The 20494-nt window shown below is 45.3% G+C and overlaps 1 protein-coding gene across 1 annotated transcript in view; it reads left to right on the top strand.

Moving 5' to 3' along the window:
• The window catches only part of CREB3L2 (cAMP responsive element binding protein 3 like 2), a 110274-nt gene that overhangs the window by 62395 nt on the left and 27385 nt on the right, over positions 1-20494 (top strand). The window contains exon 2 of the mRNA XM_024195726.3: positions 3590-3806. Coding sequence (XP_024051494.1) covers positions 3590-3806 — 217 coding nt within the window. The remainder of the gene's footprint in view (positions 1-3589; positions 3807-20494) is intronic.

Raw genomic sequence — 20494 nt, forward strand, 5'->3', positions numbered from 1 at the left:
CATGGTGAATCGCAGGACGCCGGGGGTGCAGGGCCCTGAGTCCCCCCATACTCCGTGACAGAGGGGCCGGAGGCGAGCCTCCCGGGCCAGGTCAGGGGCCGGGCAGGAGGGTCCCGCGGGCCGTAGTTTGCCCACCTTTGAGCTAGCAAGTCTTTAATAATAATAATAATAATAATAATATAATAAAAAAAAGGGGGAAAAGAAGCAACAACAAAAAAGACAAGAACCTGCAGAACACCTTATTTGTGTTTCTATTCTGTCTAGGTCCTGTAAAGAAGACACAACTGTACATGATGTTTATTATTGAGTCTGCAAAAAGATTCAATAAATTACAATGATTTGCGTGTGTGTGTGTGTGTATGTATATATAATATATATATATATTTTTTCCCCCCTAAAGTTAAGTATTTTAGGAAAAATTGTCAGCACAGCCACCAGCAAGAGTTGGCGGCCACACTTCGAGGCCACCAAAAAATTTGTTGTGAGAACCCCTGCCCTGGGGACTGTCTGTCTCAGGGTCCTGATTTCCTATCGACCCTTCCTCTTTCCTTTTGGTACTGGGGAGTAAGCCAAACAAAAAAAACCACTCACTGAGTTTTAGTAACAGTAACAGTCCCCTTACACAGGGCTCCCTGTGGTGTGGCCCTGGGCAATTGCTCTGCTTGCTACTCCCGAATGCCGGCTTTTAATCTACCAAAAAAAGTTGTGGCACGGGTGGGCCATGGAATTTTTATACCGGGGGGGCTCAGAAGGAAAAAGGCTGAGAACCTCTGGATTAAATGATCCCTGGCATATTCGTTTAAGGTAGCAAATCACATTTTAGGATCCTTTGGGATGGAAAGTTTTAGTCATTTTCTTTAATAATAATAATAATAATTAATAATAATTAACAGATGATATGGGGTCAGAAATGGGAGATGGTGATTGGGATGCTTGTTTTGTATCCTCATGACTAAGGCCTGGTCCACACTACCCCCCCACTTCGGACTAAGGTATGCAAATTCAGCTACCTTAGTCCGAACTTACCGCGGGTCCAGACGCGGCAGGAAGGCTCCCCCGTCGATGCCGCGTACTCCTCTCGCTGAGCTGGAGTACCGGCGTCGACGGCGAGCACTTCCGGGATCGATTTATCGCGTCTAGACAAGACGCGATAAATCGATCCCAGAACATCGATTGCCTGCCGTCGGACCCGGAGGTAAGTGTAGACGTACCCTAAAGAATCACAATAAGCACACGCAAGTATTTTAGAGAGAGAAATGTTCTGAGCCTGTCCTATAAAACTGAAAACAAATGACTGATGCGCTCCATGGGCATGGAGGAGTAGTATGCACTGTGGAAAATCCATCTTTAGAACAGTACTGCTTCTTGTAGGATTGGCCATGCTTGTGTCTTGTACTTGTTCGAGCAGCACTTTCTCTCCTTGATTACAGTTTGACAATAGTTAAATACCTTGTCCTGTCAATAACGGTGTTTTGATTTTGACGGCGATAGGATAGGCAAATAAAGACCTATTTTTCTAGCCTGCGTGTCCAACAGTGGAGAATTACAATGCATACCTACTATTGCAAATATTTAGAGGCACATGGGAAGTGATGCACTAGTGAGTCCTTGGCTCTAGAAAGTCATGTAAACAATGGTTTGAAGTGGTCATGACACACTCTTTGGGTCAACCAGTACTAGCCCTGGAGTTTGTTTAGTAGCGTTATCATTCAGGGCACTTAAAGATAAGAGTATGCATGTATTTGTCCCTTTTTAACAGCCTTGTCACTAGCCAGCATCATTACTAGCATAGTCAATGACCTAATTCCTCCTTTTTTTTTTTTTTTTTTTTTTTTACTACCCTTTAGTCTAATAAAACCCTTTTCTTGTCTCCAGTGGCCAGTACAGTTGACAGGAGTCTGTTAATGCTGAGGTAAGACCCAGTCCTGCAAGTTGCTCCCCCGGAAGGTTCTGTGCACTCCAAATTTCCAGTGACTTTAATGAGATTCAAGACCAGTCAGCACTTTGCAGTACAAGGCTTTTAGGTTGCAAGCTGTCCTGCAGCTATAAAATGAGAGGGTATGTGAGTGTAGCTGCACCATTTCCATTACTTGACTACACATCACTGTCTAGTTAAACTCTTAATTTATGCTCAAGGGAGCCAAATCTTGAATCTGTGTTTCCTTGTGCAGGAGAGAGAATAAGCGCCAAAGTCAGCACTGCCTGCAAAAACAGAGCAAATAAACCAGGGACTTAATTTCCACTTTCAAGATATTATAACCCAATTAATTGAAGATTCCTGTATATATTAGCTGTTAATGCAGGATGCCTGATTGCTTGCAAGAAGTTACATTTCTATCTTCTACTTACTTTTTGGAGTATGAAAAGAGAACCCCCTGGGGGGGGGCGGTGTGACTAATGGAAACTATCATACTGTGTGTGTGCCATGCCGCTGTCTGGAATTGTTTCCTGAAATGCAATTACTAAATATGAACACACACACTAAGCCTCCTGCCCCTCGAAGGAAATATAATAACCGCTGCAAAATTTGCTTCTTGATTGAAACTACCCCAGAGTTTGGATATTAATCAGATCAGGAGGTTTAATTCAGGCCCATCTCTAATAATAGACAAAAAAGTGTCATGTACCTTAAATGTAACCCTTGCAGTGCACCAGGGAAGGACTTATTAATGTTGGGAGTCAGAATGCCTATTACTGCAGAGTTGAGAACCTAAACTTTAGCCTCCGGTCAAAAATAATCAACATGCAGCTATTCAGCCTCAATGTAATTCTTTAAACCAAATGTACTAGCGGTTTGTACCAGAACAAACACAGTTCAGGGTTTTGATCCTTTCTCTACGCTAGGGTAAGATGAAGAGAATGTTCCACACCACTGGAATAGGCACATTGGGCTTAAAGATTGATTTGGTTCACTAAATACTATGGATCTGATCACCGGTTTCCCCCTCCATCCTTTCTCTGTGGCTCAATGGGACAGGTTACATATACATACGAAGGATGAGTTTTGAATATAAATCCTTAAGGATGTTTCCCTGCATGACTGGATGAAATATGCTTTTTCATTAATGCAACACACTCCAAATTGCATCCTGGGAACAAAGGGGTTGGCTTCAGAACATGGCAACTGATCTCATTTTCTGCTTTCAGCAACATGGGCTTTTATCTGTTTCTTAGACTTTTATAGGGAGCCAATCACCACAGCAACTAGGCATTTTAAAGGGCCTGCTCCTTCACTGGTACACATCGGTACGATCTCTGCCATCGTCCACTAACTAAGAATCTGTTTCCATGTATATGGTCGGCTCACTTCATGAGCAATCCATAAATAAGGAAAACTGTAATTGTCTGTAACAGTTTGCTGCTGATGAGACAGCATAGCTAAATTAACGTATATACATGAGAACCTTTTTGTTCTATCTTCAACGTGGAGTAGTGGTTAAAGCAGGGATTGGGAGGCAGGACTGCTGGGTTCCGTTCCTAACTGGCACAGACACGTGGTGCAGATACTGCAATTATTTTGGTCAGTGCATCTCTGTTGTTGGCTAGAGACACCCGTTAAATAAGAGTTCTTCACCCTCTGTCTTCCCAGCACTTCACGGAGTTCCTGGATGAGTTTTCGCAGGATGTCCTAGGCCAGCTCTTGAATGACCCCTTCATGTCTGAGAAAAATGAGATGATGGAAGTGGAGCTGTCCCCAGCATCCCCAGCTCCCCTCATCCAGGCAGAACACAGCTACTCCCTGTGCGGCGACTCGCGCCCCCAGTCCCCACTGACCCATGTTTCGACTGACGACAACTTCAATGAAGGTAATGGTGATGTGGATGAGTTGATGCTGACCTTTGTGGAAAAAATCGCTGTCGTGTGCATTACTTATGAATGGCGAAATATCCTAGCTGCACAAGTCTAGGATGGTAATACTTTTAGTAAAGTAAAATGTGAGCATGCATGAGAGTGAATTATGGCTAAAAATAAATCGGAAGAAGCATATGTTTTTAATTTGATTATAAATCTGCAGACAGCGTAAACTAAGGCAGAGAAATTCCACTCAGCTGAAACTACTGATCATGAGCTACTGGAATTCAGCATATTAAAACATGGGCTTATCAAAGGGGAATGAAATTTGAGGAAAGTAGGCTACAGGTGAGCTCTTTCTTATGAGCACAGAAGAAAGTTAGGGAATCATAAACCACACCATCCAAAAATCTTCAAATTAAGCTGCTTAATGCAAGACTTTTAAATCCAGTGCTTAGCACTTGGAGCTCTTCAATCCTCAACAGCATTGAAACAATAACCACCTATTTTGGTGCCTAATGTATTAGGTCTGTCAAGTGATTAAAAAAATTAATTTCGATTAATAGTGCAATTGCGCTGTTAGACAATAATAGAATACCATTTATTTAAATATTTTTGGATGCTTTCTATATTTTCAAATATATTGATTTTAATTACAGCACAGAATACAAAGTGTACAGTGCTCACTTTATATTTGTTTACTAATATTTGCTCAGTAAAAAACAAAAGAAATCGTATTTTTCAATTCACTGAATACAAGTACTGTAGTGCAATCTCTTTTTCTTGAAAGTTGAACTTACAAATGCAGATTTATGTATTCAAAAATGAAAAAATATAAAACTTTAGAGCCTATAAGTCCACTCAGTCCTACTTCTTGTTCAGCCAATCGCTCAGACAAACAAGTTTGGTTACAATTTGCAGGAGATAATGCTGCCAGCTTCTTGTTTACAATGTCACCTGAGAGTGAGAACAGGCGTTTACATGGCACTGTTGTAGCTGCTGTCACAAGATATTTACATGCCAGATGCGGCTAAAGTTCATATGTCCCTTCATGCTTCAACCAGCATTCCAGGGGACATGCGTCCATGCTGATGACAGGTTTTGCTCAATAACAATCTAAAGCAGAGTGGACTGACGCATGTTCATTTTCCTCATCTGAGTCAGGTGCCACCAGCAGAAGGTTGATTTTTCTTTTTTGGAGGTTTGGGTTCTGTAGTTTCCGCATCGGAGTGTTGCTCTTTTAAGACTTCTGAAAGCAGGCTCCACACCTCGTCCCTCTCAGATTTTGGATGGCACTTCAGATTCTTAAACCTTGAGTCGAATGCTGTAGCTCACATTGGTACCTTCTTTGCATTTTGTCAAATCTGCTGTGAAAGTGTTCTTAAAACAAACATGAGCTGGGTGATCATCTGAGACTGCTATAAGATGAAATGTGGGTAAAACGGAACAAGAGACATACAATTCTCCCCCAAGGAGTTCAGTCACAAATTTGATTAACACACTTTTTTTTTTAATGAGCATCATCAGCATGGAAGCATGTCCTCTGGAATGGTGGCCAAAGCATGAAGGGGCATACAAATGTTTAGCATATCTGGCACATATATACCTTGCAACGCCGGTTACAAAAGTGCCATGCGAACGCCTGTTCTCACTTTCAGGTGATGTAAAGAAGCAGCAGGCAGCATTATCTCCCGTAAATGTAAACAAACTTTTTGTCTTAGCGCTTGGCTGAAAAAGAAGAAGGACTGAGTGGACTTATAGGCTCTAAAGTTTTACATTGTTTTGTTTGAGTGAAGTTATGTAACAAAAAAAAATCTACATTTGTAAGTTGCACTTTCACGATAGAGATTGCACTACAGTACTTGTATGAGGTGAACTGAAATACTATTTTTTATCATTTTTACATTGCAAATATTTGTAATAAAAATATTAAGTGAGCACTGTACACTTTGCATTCTGTGTTGTAATAGAAATCAATATATTTGAAAATGCACAAAACATCCAAAAATATTTAAAAATTTCAATTGGTATTCTATTGTTTAACAGTGCGATTAAACGCAATAATTTTTTTAATCAATTTTTTTGAGTTAATCGTGTGAGTTAACTGTGATTAATCAACAGCCCTATAATGTATGTATTTAGGAATTTAACTTCAGATGCCCAAGTCTGAAAATCTAGGTCACTGCAATTAAAGTTCAACATACTGCTGCCATTCACTGGAAATGAGATGGGGGTGGGGAAGTGAGACAAGAAGCATCCAGTGTCATTTCTCTATGGGGTACTTGTAGATGTAAGACTAGAAAAGAACCTCTCTGGGAAATGAAGGAGAGGGGAAGAAAAATAAACCAAAATGTTAGTTAGCTAAGGCTTGCAGGAAAAAGATGAGGTAGCAAAAAAGCAGAAAGGGTTAATGCTGGAATGAGGTTGATGTGAGTAAGGAGGACTTCTATAAATATATGGCGGGGGGAAAAAACACTAGAGAGGAAGTAGGCTCACTAATAAACAAGGAAGGAGATGTAATCAACAGACCAAATTCTCAGCTGGTGGACATGGGCATAGGTCTGACAGCTGAGGATCTGACCCAATGATTCTAAAATGGTTGAGATACTGAATTACTTTTAGAAATTAGGCTCCTAGGGGGAAAAATAGGGGGAAAGAGTTGTGGACAACTGAAGCAGTAATAGAAACCTTGTGAAGGTGATCAGACAATTGTAGATAGGTACAACTCTTATGGGGTGCTTGGGCATAGGGGAAGGGCTGTGGATCAAGGAATGGTGAGCATTAGCAGCTTTTCATAGCAGAGTTGCTGGCATAGGCACTGACTTGCAGAGCAGGGATATGAGGGAAACATGGGGGTAGGAAGGGAGGGAGGAGATTCAGCACTAGCCTGCCTGTTCTGGTGGGGAAAGCATATGTATGTGAAGATGCCAGCAGGTAAGATAGAGCTCTGACAGCCAGTGGCTGGGAGGGGGATAGGATAGGACTGTGAATAACTGACTATTAAGAATAAAAGCCTCGACAGACTTTTACTCATAATAACTGGTTTACATTTCAAGGCTATTTTTGCAATGAAAAGCAGTACAATCATAAGCTGCACTTTTTTTTTTTTTTTTTTTAAAGGGGGGGGGGGAGACTAGTGCTTAGGTCTATAGGATTAGCAGTCTAAGCCGTTCATAACGATCACCAAAAATCTGAGTTTCCAAAGATTCTAGTTTTGTGGTACTTAACTCTAAAATAACCCAACCACACTTCCTAAAATCACTCAAAGGCACTGGCCCTCATTGAGGACAACTGAATGAAACCAGTGAAGAGTTTCTAGGTGAAAGAGTTTGTGAAATGATCCAGAAAATGTTACTTACCAAAAAGCTCCAATATCACTCATGTTTCCAGGCTGCCTTGTCTGATTATCTTCACGCTATTTATGTGGGAAAATTTCTCTTATGGCCAGAGAACATGCAAGAACAGAGAACAAGAAATTTCAGATAGAAAGCATCTTTTTGAAGAACTTGTAATGAAGGAAGTGATCTGGGCTTTGTTAGCTACCTTTATGGACAAGTCCAATGAAATTCAATAGGGGTGAAACATCAGGAGTTAAATAGGGCTCAAAATGTTTGTTAAAAATCTATAGACTTTAATAGAGAATGATATTCTTACTATATAATTCAATAGATGGGTTTAAAAATAGAAAATTAGAAAGCTTTTCATCTGTTAAATTATATAGAACATTCCCATAAGAGCTGTTAAGATCATAACTCTGGAGTGGAGTCACTAGCATAGCCCTATAGTTGCTGTTGAAACAAAAACAGATTGGAGAATACTTGGGGGAAAATTTACTGCGTTTATGGCTGCAAGATGTAACACTCGGGGGTGTTAAATACATTGACTAAGTGTTGAACTAATTGTCCTGATGACTTTTGGAGGGGGGAAAAAAATCCAGAGAACTGCGGAAGTACTGGAGGATATGAGGTTAAGAACTGAATTGGTCACTTATCTTCAATGAAGTGAGGTGCGGGTGGAGCGCGAGCGCTGATAATTCCTGTCCAATTTTAACTTCAGTCCTTGGGGGAATAATGGGACAAATACTAACAGAGCATCTGCATATGACTAACCGATAACAGGACTAGGATCGGGGTGAAAGTAACTTAACTGGCTTACCTATACGCAGGGCGGCCGGGGTCCTGGGCAAGGTGCGGAGGGGGGCGGCTCTGGGCCCCCCGGAAGGGCAGGGGCTTTGGGCAGAAGGTGTGGGGTTGGGGCCAGACTCCCCTAGTCAGCCTTCAGCACTGCCCGGCCCGTGCCGCCTGGGACTCTAGCGGTGATTTAAAGGGCCTGGGGCTCCAGCCACTGGTGCAGTAGCGGCAGTCACGGCCGGGAGCCCCAGGCCGTTTTAAATCGCTGGGCCCTGAGGTAGCTGCCTCTTTTGCCCTTCCCCCTTCCGCCCCATCAGCGGCCCTGCCGGTACAGTCAGCTGTGGACCGGCAGCCACTTTCTTACCAGTACACCATAATGGCTTACTTTCGCCTCTGACTAGGATTGTCAAATTCCATAATAGGTGTTATGAAACAATCTTGCATTTTCCAGGAGAGGCCCTGGGTACTTGAAATGTGGGGAGAAAAAATCAAGAGATGAGCCAGATAAGAGGCTGAGTGTAAAGAATGTGTAAAGGAATTACGTTCTCTAAAATATTAGCCCACTGAGCAGATGGCTTGACACCTACTGCTGTATATTTGCATTCACTCCATGGAGATGAGTTGTGATCTTACTAACACTGGAGAAAATTCTGCAGGAGGGGAGCAGGAGCAGGCTAGATAAAAAGATTCTGCATATATTTGCAGAGGGAATCTGAAATGATGAGGAAAAGAGAGCTCAGAAAAAAGTACAGGCCAATCGGATCAGATTTTGATACAAATTAAGGATCCAGCCCTATAGAACGGGGCTCTTATTTTGTAAGACTTCATGTGGGGCAGCATGACACTCTCCTCAGGGAACCCAGAACTGTAAGCCACCGTGTAGCCCGTATGCCATGTAGCCCATATGCAAGTGAGAGCTTTGCTGCTGCTAAACTGTATCCGCTTCCTGACGCTCCAGCCTGTCTGCCTCTGCCAGTCAAAACCTTGCTTTGCAGGTAACAATCAGTGAACCCCAGTTCCAGAGTTTCCCAGAGATGTCTTCCTGTGGTGTCCGGTCCCCCTCACTGGGACGCTCACAGAAGTTACTAAGGTTGCTGCTGCCAAAGAGACAGAGCACACACCAGCCCGTTAGTGTAGCTGAGGACTCCCACTTTACCTCAGTATAACAGCACTGAGATGGTTTTGTAATCAAACAAGAATAAGTTTAATACAGAACACAGATTTAAGTGATATCAGGCAAGAATAAAAGATAGAAAAGGGTTACAAAGAAAACAAAAACCACGCGTTTTAGTGCCTAAAACTGAATTTGAGCAAGCTATGCCTTTGCCTAAAACAGTTTCTCACAGCAAATTTTCAGCAGCTCCTGCCTTTCAGGCCAAGAGAATTGACTGTTCACAGGCTCCGACGGTGCTGTTCTCTGTCCCCTAAATGATGAACATAAGAACGTCCATACTGGGTCAGACCAAAGGTCCATCTAGCCCAGTATCCTGTCTTCCGACAGTGGCCAATGCCAGGTGCTTCAGAGGGAATAAACAGAACAGGTAATCGTCCAGTGGTCCATCCCATCGCCCGTTCCCAGCATCTGGCAAACAGAGGCTAGGGACACCACCCCCATACCTATCATATCCCCCTTTAGTTGTCTCTTTTTCCAACCTGAAAAGTCCCAGTCTTATTAATTCTTGCTCATGTAATCCATCTAGTGATGGATCACTAGACTATCTTTGTGCTCCCCTTATGTTTCCCAGAGTCCATTGTCTTGGCCTCAAGAGCCAGGAAGTCTTCCTGGGGGTGCAGATTGTCCCCTGATGTGCTTACTAAGCTGTTTCCCCAGCTGCTTGGTAGCTTGATTGCTTTGTTTACCTTTATATGTAAATGTACTTTCATTGTCTATGGCTTACAAAGATTGATCCAGACAGGTAAATACACATTCCTTTGTCTATGGCAGGCTTGTTTATCAAGTCTGCCCCCAAAACATATTTTAGGAACATAACTCTTTACATACCATCCATCCCATACATCACGCAATGATATTCATGGCCAGCGTGTCACCAGTTTTGATGCGCTATCTTACTCAATTCACTTTTACAGTACAATAATATTGTATACAATCAGATTATTCAATTGCTTATTCTTTGGAATTCAGACCTCCTGTTCCCCCCCCTGGGGTGTCTGGACTATGTCGTCACACAAAGATGCTTTTCTGTTTTGTGGGTGAAGGCAATAACTTAGCATGGTGTTTTTTGTTTTTTTTAAACACCCTTTAATACCGTGGCCAAGCAATAAGCATTTATGGCTCAACCATGCAAGGTGCTGAGTGCCTTCTACTCCTGCTGAAGTCAGTGTGTGCTGACTGCGGGGAGAGGAGTAGGAACATTGTTGGATGAGACCTTTAGCCTGTAACACTAAGGGTGTCTATATGCTGCACACTTTTTACAGCAGTGCGTGGGGTACATATGCTGCATGCTCCCTAGCACAGGTGTGTGTATATATAGCAGTGTAAATGGTGAGAGACTGCTTAAGTGAATAAAGACATGCCCGAACCCTTAAGTTATGTACCCAATACAGCTCTCTACATACCCAAGTAGTGCCTCCCCAGTCTATGTTGCTATTTTTAGCTGCGTAGTGTCCTGCTGCTGGAGCCGTTCCCCTCCTCGGGGGAAGGTTCTGACAGGAGGGAAGCACTGGGGAAAAGCTACCAGCAGCTCCCTGCCGCTGGAGCTTTCCCCGCTGCCTCTCTGCCAAATGGAACCTTTTCCCCACCGCTGTGTGTAGCTACACACTGCAGCCTAGATGCAGCCTGCTTTTCACTGTGGGGCATAGCTGCACGTACCCTGCACGCGTCTGCCAGTGATGTGCAGTGTAGATGTAGCCTAAGGGAAAGTATCATATGTACTTTCAAAGGGAAGCAATAATTACCAGCTACAGTCATTGCACCACAAGTAACAATTCTATAGCACATGCCTTGCCACCTATTACTTTATCAAGGCTGCTTATTACATTACCGTATATATTCCATCATAAGCCGGTTCGTTTATAAGGCGACCCCCGTCCAATATGGATAAGTAACAATAGCAAATTTTTATGACCCATTCATAAGCCGACCCTATAATTCAGGGATCGGCAAACTTTGGCTCCCGGCCCATCAGGATAAGCCACTGGTGGGCTGGGACGGTTGGTTTACCTCAAGGCGTCCGCAGGCACGGAGGTAAACCTAAGTAAGCAAAATGTCCTGGTGCGCCAGCTGCTTACCCTGACGGGCTGGGACAGCAACTGGTGGGGAAATTTTTTTGGGGGGTGAGGGGGGAAAGAAGCTGGGGGTCAGGGAAGTAACCCCTGCTGTGACCACCCTCCACATGACCTCACCCCTAGCCCGGGAGCCTCACGCTCTCCCCATCCCATCCCTTCCCACCTTACCTGGGGCGGGCCAGGGGAGGATGTCTCTGGCCTGGCTGGAGCTGCTCCAGCAGGCCGGGCGACATGGCCACAGCCTGCCAGCCCGGCTGGGGGAAGAGCAGTGTGGACAGAAGCGGAGAGACTCTGGCCCTGCCTCTTCCCTTCTGATTCTGCTGGCTGTGCTGCCTCTCCTTTCACCCTTTGTTGGGTGGGGGCGGGGGGGGGGAAGAGGCTGTGTCCCACCTCTCCACTTCTCTATACCTGTTCATAAGCCAACCCCCTTCTCTGATGCTTCCCTTTTTTACTAACAAAATTTGGCTTATAAACGAGTATATACGGTAAATGTTCTGATATATATTTGGCTGTAAACTAACTTCCTGAGCTTTTTATTTAGTTTTTAACTTGATGTATTTTAATTATGTAATTCTAGCAGATCTGCTACTTAGCATTCCGTTACCATTTATGTATTATTTTTACTTGAATTGGGAGTGGGCAGGTGACTGTTAAATCCCTCGCTGAAGGCCCCCGGCCTTATGGTGAATCATGGCTCTGGTGAATCACTAAATATAATGTAGCTGCTCCACAGGAGGACACCTGCATAAAAGGCATGGTGGGGGTGGTGGAGGTGGAGAGGTTAAGCAGCGATGTAGAGGTGGGTTTTTTTTATTCTCCACATCCAATTTCCTAAAGGATAAAGGTGCCTTTTTTTAAATATCCTTGGAAATTGAAGCTTGTTTCCCTAGTAACAGAGATTCTAATTTAATTTCACTGGAAATCGTGTTGCCGTCCTAGCAGCAGGTGACACACTCTGAATAGAGATGGAGTGAAGAGGAGGAAGCCCCCTCTGTCCACCCACGTGGGGAGAGGGTGGTGGAGTTTATATTGAATTTCTGCTGGAGGGAATCCCTCCGTCAGGCTATCAAAGAGCCCTCGGTGATTGGCCTCTCCAGTTTGAGGCAGGGTCCCTGGTAAGTGTAGTACACAGGGTGGGACTTGTGTGCAGAGGTTTCTGCTTCACTCTGTGTATCAGTTCAAGACCACTAGGTTTACCTCTCTGATCTGCAAATGGGGACTGAACCAAACTGAGCTCAGACCTGCTGCTTTAGAGCCTAAGGTATGAATCCAAAAGTTCTTGTCCTATGAACAGATTATGCAGATCAAGTGGATATATCAGGTATCAGAGGGGTAGCCATGTTAGTCTGAATCTGTAAAAAGCAACAGAGGGTCCTGTGGCACCTTTAAGACTAACAGAAGTATTGGGAGCATAAGCTTTCGTGGGTAAGAACCTCACCTTGCATCTGAAGAAGTGAGGTTCTTACCCATGAAAGCTTATGCTCCCAATACTTCTGTTAGTCTTAAAGGTGCCACAGGACCCTCTGTTGCTGGATATATCAGAAAGGTCTCTCATAGGGAGTAGTAATGATACAATATCTAGCTCTTGCATAATGGGTTTCATCCATAGCTCTCAAAGGGTTTTATAAAGGAGGTCACTATTACTATCCTCATTTTACAGATGGGGAAAACTGAGCAATGAAGTGACTTGCCCAAGGTCATTTACCAGGCCAGTGGCAGAACCCAGGAATAGAACCCAGGTCTCCTGAGTTCCAGTCCAGTGCTCTAACCACTGGGACACACTCAGGATGAGGTGAAGCTAAAGAAAAGTAGCACATTTGCTGTTTTGTGAAAGGTTTTCACAATTTACATTTAGAAGATATTGAGGAATCTACTCCTGTTTTTATCTGAAACCAAGGCTTCAAAGGTGTTCCTGGTCCACAACATTCACATCAAACATGTCTTTTTTAATTTTTGTTTTAAATTATAGTAGTTGAATGATTATTCTGATTATTATTATTTATTATTGTACTTGCAATAATATTTATTACATGGGGCCAATTCATTTCTGATATGAGTCCAACTAAGTGGCACACACCAGGAATGAATTTGGCCCACTGTCAGGAGTATTTAAAAATATTTCCATGACTTAAAAAATTAAGACCTACAACTATAATTTATATGGATAGATCTTCAAGAAGTTCTAAGTTTTAAATAACCTCTCACTGCTGCAAGCACTTAAGGACATACTTAACTTCACTTATGTGAGTAGTCCCATTGACTTCTCATGAGTAAAGTTAAGCATAGGCTTAACTGTTCGCAGGATCTGGGCCTTACTTAACACTGCATTTTCCTAGTTCATAATTCTTTTAAAGTTCAATGTATGCAAAATATATTGTTAATTTCTTTCCAAAACCTTTTCTGTATATTTGTAGGTTATCTACAAAACTGCATGTTGTTTGAAAGCTTCAATCCCAATATGTCTAGTAATATGAGTGCAATGCATAGCGTAGCTATTTTGCCGCATATGTGCAAGGGATGCCTGGTGTCTGTTGGAATTTTCAGACTCTCTTATGGCATTAAATTCTGCATAAACTTTGTAAACTACACTGACAATCTGTAAAAATCATTTTTTATGTATAGATCTGTGAACCATTGACTTACCCTTTGCTGACTATATTCTGGTGTTTTTCTAAGTTGGTGAATAAGGAGCAAAGCATAAGAACTGGCTGCATTCCACTTAGACAGAGCACATATATGCCTGGGGAGATATGTAGACAATAGCATGAAAATAGAAACTATGCTCCAGGAGCTGATGAGCTTATGCCAAAGTGTTCATTTCCTGCATTACAGTTTATTTCAACTTAACCATGAACCCTTGGTTTGGGGAACAGTTGCAGAGGCTTCCCATGAAGGTAGGATTCTGAATAATTTCTAAGCACGAGACATTCCTGTGTGGGGCATGCGAATAGAAGCGCTCACAGCATATTAAAATCTTCTGGGGACTTAGGTCCCCTTTTGAGAGTTTTAAACCTCAAGAAAAGGCCTTATTTGCTACTACAGCTAGACAGCGGAAAATATTTCCTCCCACCCCTTCCCAAAAAGTAGTAGGAGATAGAAACACAAGCTTAAGAGGCACCATGGACCAGTGAATAGTGCAGCAGACTAGGAGATGGGAAAGACCTGGGTTCTGTTCCTGGCTCTATCACTGACCTGCAGTGGGCAAATCTCTTTGCATCTCCTTCTCCTCCTGCCCTTTGTCTATCTTGTTTGCTTCGATTGTGAACCCCTTAGGGGCAGATGCTGTCTCTTACCATGTTTTCTACGTACAGCACCTACTACAGTAGGGTCCTGATCTTAACTGGGGCCTGTGGGTGCTAATGTAATACAAATAGCCATACTAAAAGAGAGCAGCGAATGGCAGGAATCTGGAGGCTGAGGCTTCTACATCTTGCTGGAGTTTTATGACCCCTGAGGAAAATGAAATACTTTGTTGGCAGACTCCATCTTGGGAGCCTCCTGGGGGTGTGTGAAGGGAGAAGGGTCAGCAGCACTGGGATCAGCTAACTAGCTGTTCATTTGATAAACAGTGACCAGGTGGCTGTACGTTCCTTCCCCTTATCCCTGAAGGGCTGAGGATTATCCTTGGTGCACACCTGCCTTCTTCCCTGTGCTTCTGTACCTAGGAATGCTTTGTGGTTGCTCCTGGACTTGAAAAAACTTGCCTTGACTAAAAGTGAGACTTGGCATTTGTGGCAAAAACCGTCTTGCAATTTTATAGTTAGAGAGGCTGAAATTGGGTTGCCCCAAAGTAATACTCATCCTGTGTTTGCCAAGGCAGTGTTATTCTCTAATGGACTCTTTTTTTTAAAAATGAACAAACCAAAAACAAACAAACAAACAAAACAAGACAATGTGGAGACACTTATAAAATCAAAGCCCAAGTTAATCTCCATATGCCTAATACAAACAGGGTCCTGTCACTTATGTTGTCAGGTGTTTTCCTTAAATACTGAATTAATAAAGTGGGGCAAATTCTTCACTGACCTACACCTGGTCCATTCCCATTAATTCAGAGCAAAATGTTGTTTGTGAAAAGAAGTTCCACATAGCTCATTTTGCAAAGGATGCTGTCAAGGCATCAAGGTTGGTTGCCTCCAAATTTGACTGTTTTTGCAAAGTGCATGTAATCCTTTCCCACTCCAACCCTCCACAATAAATGCTTCACTGCTCACTTCTCAGAGATGGAGAGGGAACTCTGTCACAGTGGTGCAGTGCTTTAATGGTCCTAGATCAGTGGTCTCCAGCCTTTTTATGCCCAAGATCACTTTTTGAATTTAAGGGCAACCTAGGATCTACCCTGCCCCTTTCCTGAGGGCCCATCCCTCCCCCAAAGCCCCACCCCACTCACTCCATCCCCGCCCCCCGCTCTCGGTCGCTTACTCTCCCCCGCCCCACCCTCAATCACTTTGGGCTGGGATAGGGGGTTGGGGTTCGGGAGGGGGTTCAGGGTGCAAGGAGGGGACATGGGGTGCTGGCTCTGGGAGGGGGTTCAGGGCTGTGGGTTGGGATGCAGCCTCCCGCTGGGCTGCACTGAATAGGGGGCATTGGGGGCTCAGGGCCCTCCCACCTTTTGAAAGTGGACCGGCCTGTCCACTTTTCCCCATGGGCTCCGCTCTCGCCCCCACCTCTCCTCTCCCTCCGGAAGCCCCGGCCAGGTGGGAAGTGGAGCCCGGCTGGGGAGCCTGGGCAGCAGGGGGTGCTGCACCGCAGACCCTCCATGGGGAACTGCGGCCAATGGGAGCTGCGGGGGTGGCGCGGGCAGTGTGTAGAGTCCCCTGCCCCCCAGGGGCCGCAGGGACATGCCAGCCACTTCTGGGAGCAGCACAGGGCCAGGGCAGGCAGGGAGCCTGCCTTAGCTCTGCTGCACCGCCGACCAGGAGCCGCCTGAGGTAAGCACCTCCTGGCCGGAGCCTGCACCCCACAACCCCTCCTGCACTCCAACCCCCTACCCCAGCTCAGAGCCCCCTCCCAGAGCCCTCACCACCTCCTGCACCCCAAACCCCTGCCCCAGCCCAGAGCCCCCTCCTGCACCCAAAATCCCTTCCATAGCTTGCACCCCGCACCCACACTGCCTGCCCCAGGCTCAGCCCAGAGCCCTCTCCTACACTCCAAATCCCCCGGCCCCACCCTGGAGCCCACACCACCTCCTGCACCCCACCCCTTGCCCCAGCCTGGTAAAAGTGAGGGAGGGGGGATGGAGTGAGTGGGGCAAGGCCTCGGGGATGGGGCAGGGGAAGGGCAAAGGGCAGGGCAAGGATGTTTGGGTTTGTGTGATTAGACAGTTAGCAACTGTAATTCTGTAGTGCAGGGATAATCAATTATTTTTTTGGTCAAGGTATAGTCAAGGTCAGGACTCCAGAGAAAATTAATAATAAGTAAATAAAAATATTTTGGGCTCCGTTCAAAACATCTGGTGGTCCGGATTTGGCCTGCGGTCTGCCTATTGACTATCCCGGCTGTAGTGTGATCACTGTACTTCTGTCACTCCCCCCTCTTTTCCCCCCCCCCTTCTCTATTTAATTTTGCCAGTCTGAAAAGTACCCCAGTGTTTGATTACCAAACAGTGCCTCCTTTGTCAGGACTGCTTCAGTGGCTTTGGTTTCATTATCTTTGGTGGTAGCAGTGGGAGGGTGGGAAGTGGGTGGGGAAACCATCTGGAAGTCTGTAAAAGGAACTATTTGTAGATGAATGCAGCCTCTCACCTGATGGGGGTGGGGTAGAGGGTGGTGGGATTGGCATCTAACATTACAGACTTAATAAACGGGGCTTGTGTCTGCCTCTGGGGGTAGCAGGAGCAATGCTGAGCGACCAGAGCCTGTGAGGTGGGGGAAGGGTCAGGGAGCATAAGGAAACAGTTATTCATACAGACAGGGGCCAGCTACCTTTCCGAGGCTGGAAAAGAGTGTAAATCAGACCACTGAGTTAGGATATTGTACTCTGCTATGAGTGATGCCTTCAGCAGCATGTGAGGGCTTTTACACAGGCATGAGTTCTTTACAGAGTAAAAGGCACTGCTTGATTCACTGTGGAGTGGGTTCTCCTTATCTTCTTTCAGTGGAGATGGGGGTGGGTGTTTTTCCTATAAAGCTTTGAGTCCGCTACAGTATGAGCTTCACCTCCTGCTATAAGCTGGCGTTCAGGCTGCAGCTTCACTTGTCAGATGTCATCAGCCTCCATTATTACTTTTTTTTTTTTTAGGGACTTGACATTTGAATGTCAAGGATTGTGAACATGAGGGGATTGTAGTATTCAGGCAAGTAACAAGCAGCATACGGCTCTGCAAACATATCTGTCTGGCCTTTTAGCGCCATCGTGCTGTTCCAGTGGTAGGGCCCCCACCTACCTCTGCATCTAATGTCTGAACAGCGATGCTTCAAACTACCTGTTGAGAGACAGCGGGTGGTGGTTTTAAGAAATGGACAAATGTCCGCCAAAGGCTAGGTTAAAAATTAAATGGCTTTACTAATGACTTTAAGTCCATGTGTAAAATCAAGTCTCCAGAAGAAAAAAGTTAGGCTAGGAGGCGTAATGTGCACTTAGGTTCATTACTGCTCAGTATCAATCCATGGTGGGCTGGACGGATCCAGTGAAGGCCCTTCGTTGGAATCCTTGATGAAGCTGAGGCATAATGGAACTCTGGTGTTTCAATGACCACTGCTAGCTTGCGACAGTGCTAGCAGCCAACAGCAGTACTCTCAGTATAACACTGTCCTCTGGAGCCAGGGTTTGGAAGCCTTAGGAAGAGATTTTGTAGCAAAGATGACAATGAAATGTTTTAAGATACACTGATGCACTCTGCTCTGGAGCGGTGGGGGACGGGGAGGGGAATACCTGTAGCTTTCTGGTCAGGTGGGTACATTTCTCCGTTCCACACTTTCAAAGAGTTGATTGAATGGAATGAGATTGTTCCTCATGTGTATATACGAGATGATTGTCAAGAAAAGAGCCAGATAAAGTTCCTTATAATAATTTCCTGGTTAAATATAGTACGTCAATGCTAACCTATCCGTGCCTTGATGAGTATTTGATTGGTTAAACTGGCTTTTCAGGTCTAGAATAATTCCAAATGACTTCTGCAGAACTAAGTGGCTGTTATGGAGGCCTCTAGAGATTCCAGTGCAGCAAAATGACTATTTTAAAGAATGATAAATGTCTCTTTCTGTCATGGCAGCCAGGCCCTTGTGAAATCAGTGATTAGAACTGTTAATAATCACCAAGTATAGCCTAGAGGGCAGAGCCTCCTGTTTGTGTGATGTCCTATGTCTCAGGAGAACTCTCAAGGCTGCTTCTTCAGTTCATTATGAATGTAAATTAACAGAGTCCTTTTCCTCCCAACGGATCCTAAAGTGGCCTACAAACTACAGCACCACTAAGATGTGGCCACCTCTGGGGAGAAGAGAAGTAACAAACTAATGCACAGAACATTGCACAAGAGCTGAGGGGAGGGAACATTTTGGCAGAGTTCATAAGAAAAGATTTGCTTTGGTGAAAAGTGCCACAGGATATTTAATGTCCAGACAAAGCAGAGAATATTGTTTTAAAAATCTGAGTAATCCACACACAGTAAACTGAAGGGAACTCCATTTCAGTACAATGGAAATTTTCATTGTGGCGGGGAAGGCAGTGGGCGTCGGGAGGGTTGAGGGAGCACAGTGTCCTTTATCCTGAGTTGAAATTTAGGCAGTATTGCCTTTGTCTCTAAATGCTTGTTTCTATTTTAAGCTGCCCAGAAGACTTCAGGCATAGACATTAAAAACAAAAGTCTTAGCTCTCACTATACAGTTATTCTCCCTGGCAGAGCTGGGGTGGCTGTTTTGAAGTTTCTGATTACAGGATATATGTTTTCATTTTTAACCCCCTCGGCGTGTCTATTCAAATTACACTGCTGGCAAAAAGAGATGTAAGTTAGGTTACACCACAAAGTAATGACTAGTATCAAAACTGTATGTTGTCTTCCTCCTTCCAGTTACTCAATTGTCAGCAATGTTGTGTGCAGTCTTGATACCAACAGGCGAAATGAAGATGGAGGCTGCACATTTGCGTCTGAACTCCAGTAACTTTGTTCTGCCTAAATATATCCCCCCACCCCCACAGTTCAGATGTATAAGCTGTTTGTCACTGTTGTATTGCATGATTCTAGCTCAAAAAGGTTGGGTTTCAGTCCCAGGTGAAGTGATACTGCCTTCAAGGTACTTGTGAGTGACATGCTATAAATAGAGCCCTACCAAATTCACAGTCCATTTTAGTCAATTTCATGGTCATAGGAATTTAAAAATCATAAATTTCATGATTTCAACTATTTAAATCTGAAATTTCAGTGTGTTGTAATTGTAGGTGTCCTGACCCAAAAAGAAGGTGGGGGGGGGGAGGGGGCACAAAGTTATTGTAGGGGGGGTTGCAGTACTGCTACCCTTAATCCTGCACTTCTGCTGGCGGCGGCGCTGCCTTCAGAGCTGGGCAGCTGGAGAGCAGTGGCAGCTGGCCGGGAGCCCAGCTCTGAAGGCAGAGCCGCCTCTAGCAGCAGCGCAGAAGTAAGGATGGCCTGGTATGGTATTGCCACCCTTACTTCTGCACTGCTGCCTGAAGAGCTGGGCCCTCAGTCAGCAGCTGCCAGCCGCCCAGCTCTGAAGGCAGCAGGGCAGAAGTAAGGATGACATGGTATGGTATTGCCACCCTTACTTCTGCACTGCTGCCGGCGGGGCGCTGCCCGCAGAGCTGGGAGCTCGCCCAACAGCCACCGCTCTCTGGCCGCCCAGCTCTGAAGGCCACGCAGAAGTAAGGATGGCTATACTGCAAGCCTCCCACCCAGGACTGGTGCAAGGAAGTTTCACGCCCTAGGCTAAACTTCCACCTTGCGCCACCCTCCCACCCAGCTAACCCAGCCCCCCACCTGGGGAGCCCGCCACCCCCCTGCCTGGGGAGCCCCCCCTGCAGCCACTACCCCCCCCCGCGGCAGCTAACCCCGCCTGGGGAGAACCCCCCACCGTGGCAGCTAACCCCGCCTAGGGAGAACCACCCCCGCAGCAGCTAACCCCGCCTGGGGAGACTACTTCTTCCCTTCTCTCCCCCCGCAGCAGCTAACCCCACCTGGGGAGCCCGCCCCAGCTCACCTCCGCTCCGTTTCCTCCGCTGAGCACGCCGGCGCCGCTCTAATTCTCCTCACCTCCCAGGCTTGCGGCGCCGATTGGAGGAGACTTAGAGCAGGGGCTGAGTGCTCAGCGGAGGAGGCAGAGTGGAGGTGATCTGGGGTGGGGAGCGGTTCCCTTGTGCGCCCCCACCCCCCC

Source organism: Terrapene carolina, unplaced genomic scaffold (genome assembly GCF_002925995.2).
Source record: "Terrapene carolina triunguis isolate 2854851 unplaced genomic scaffold, T_m_triunguis-2.0 Scaffold247, whole genome shotgun sequence".
NCBI lineage: Eukaryota > Metazoa > Chordata > Testudines > Emydidae > Terrapene > Terrapene triunguis.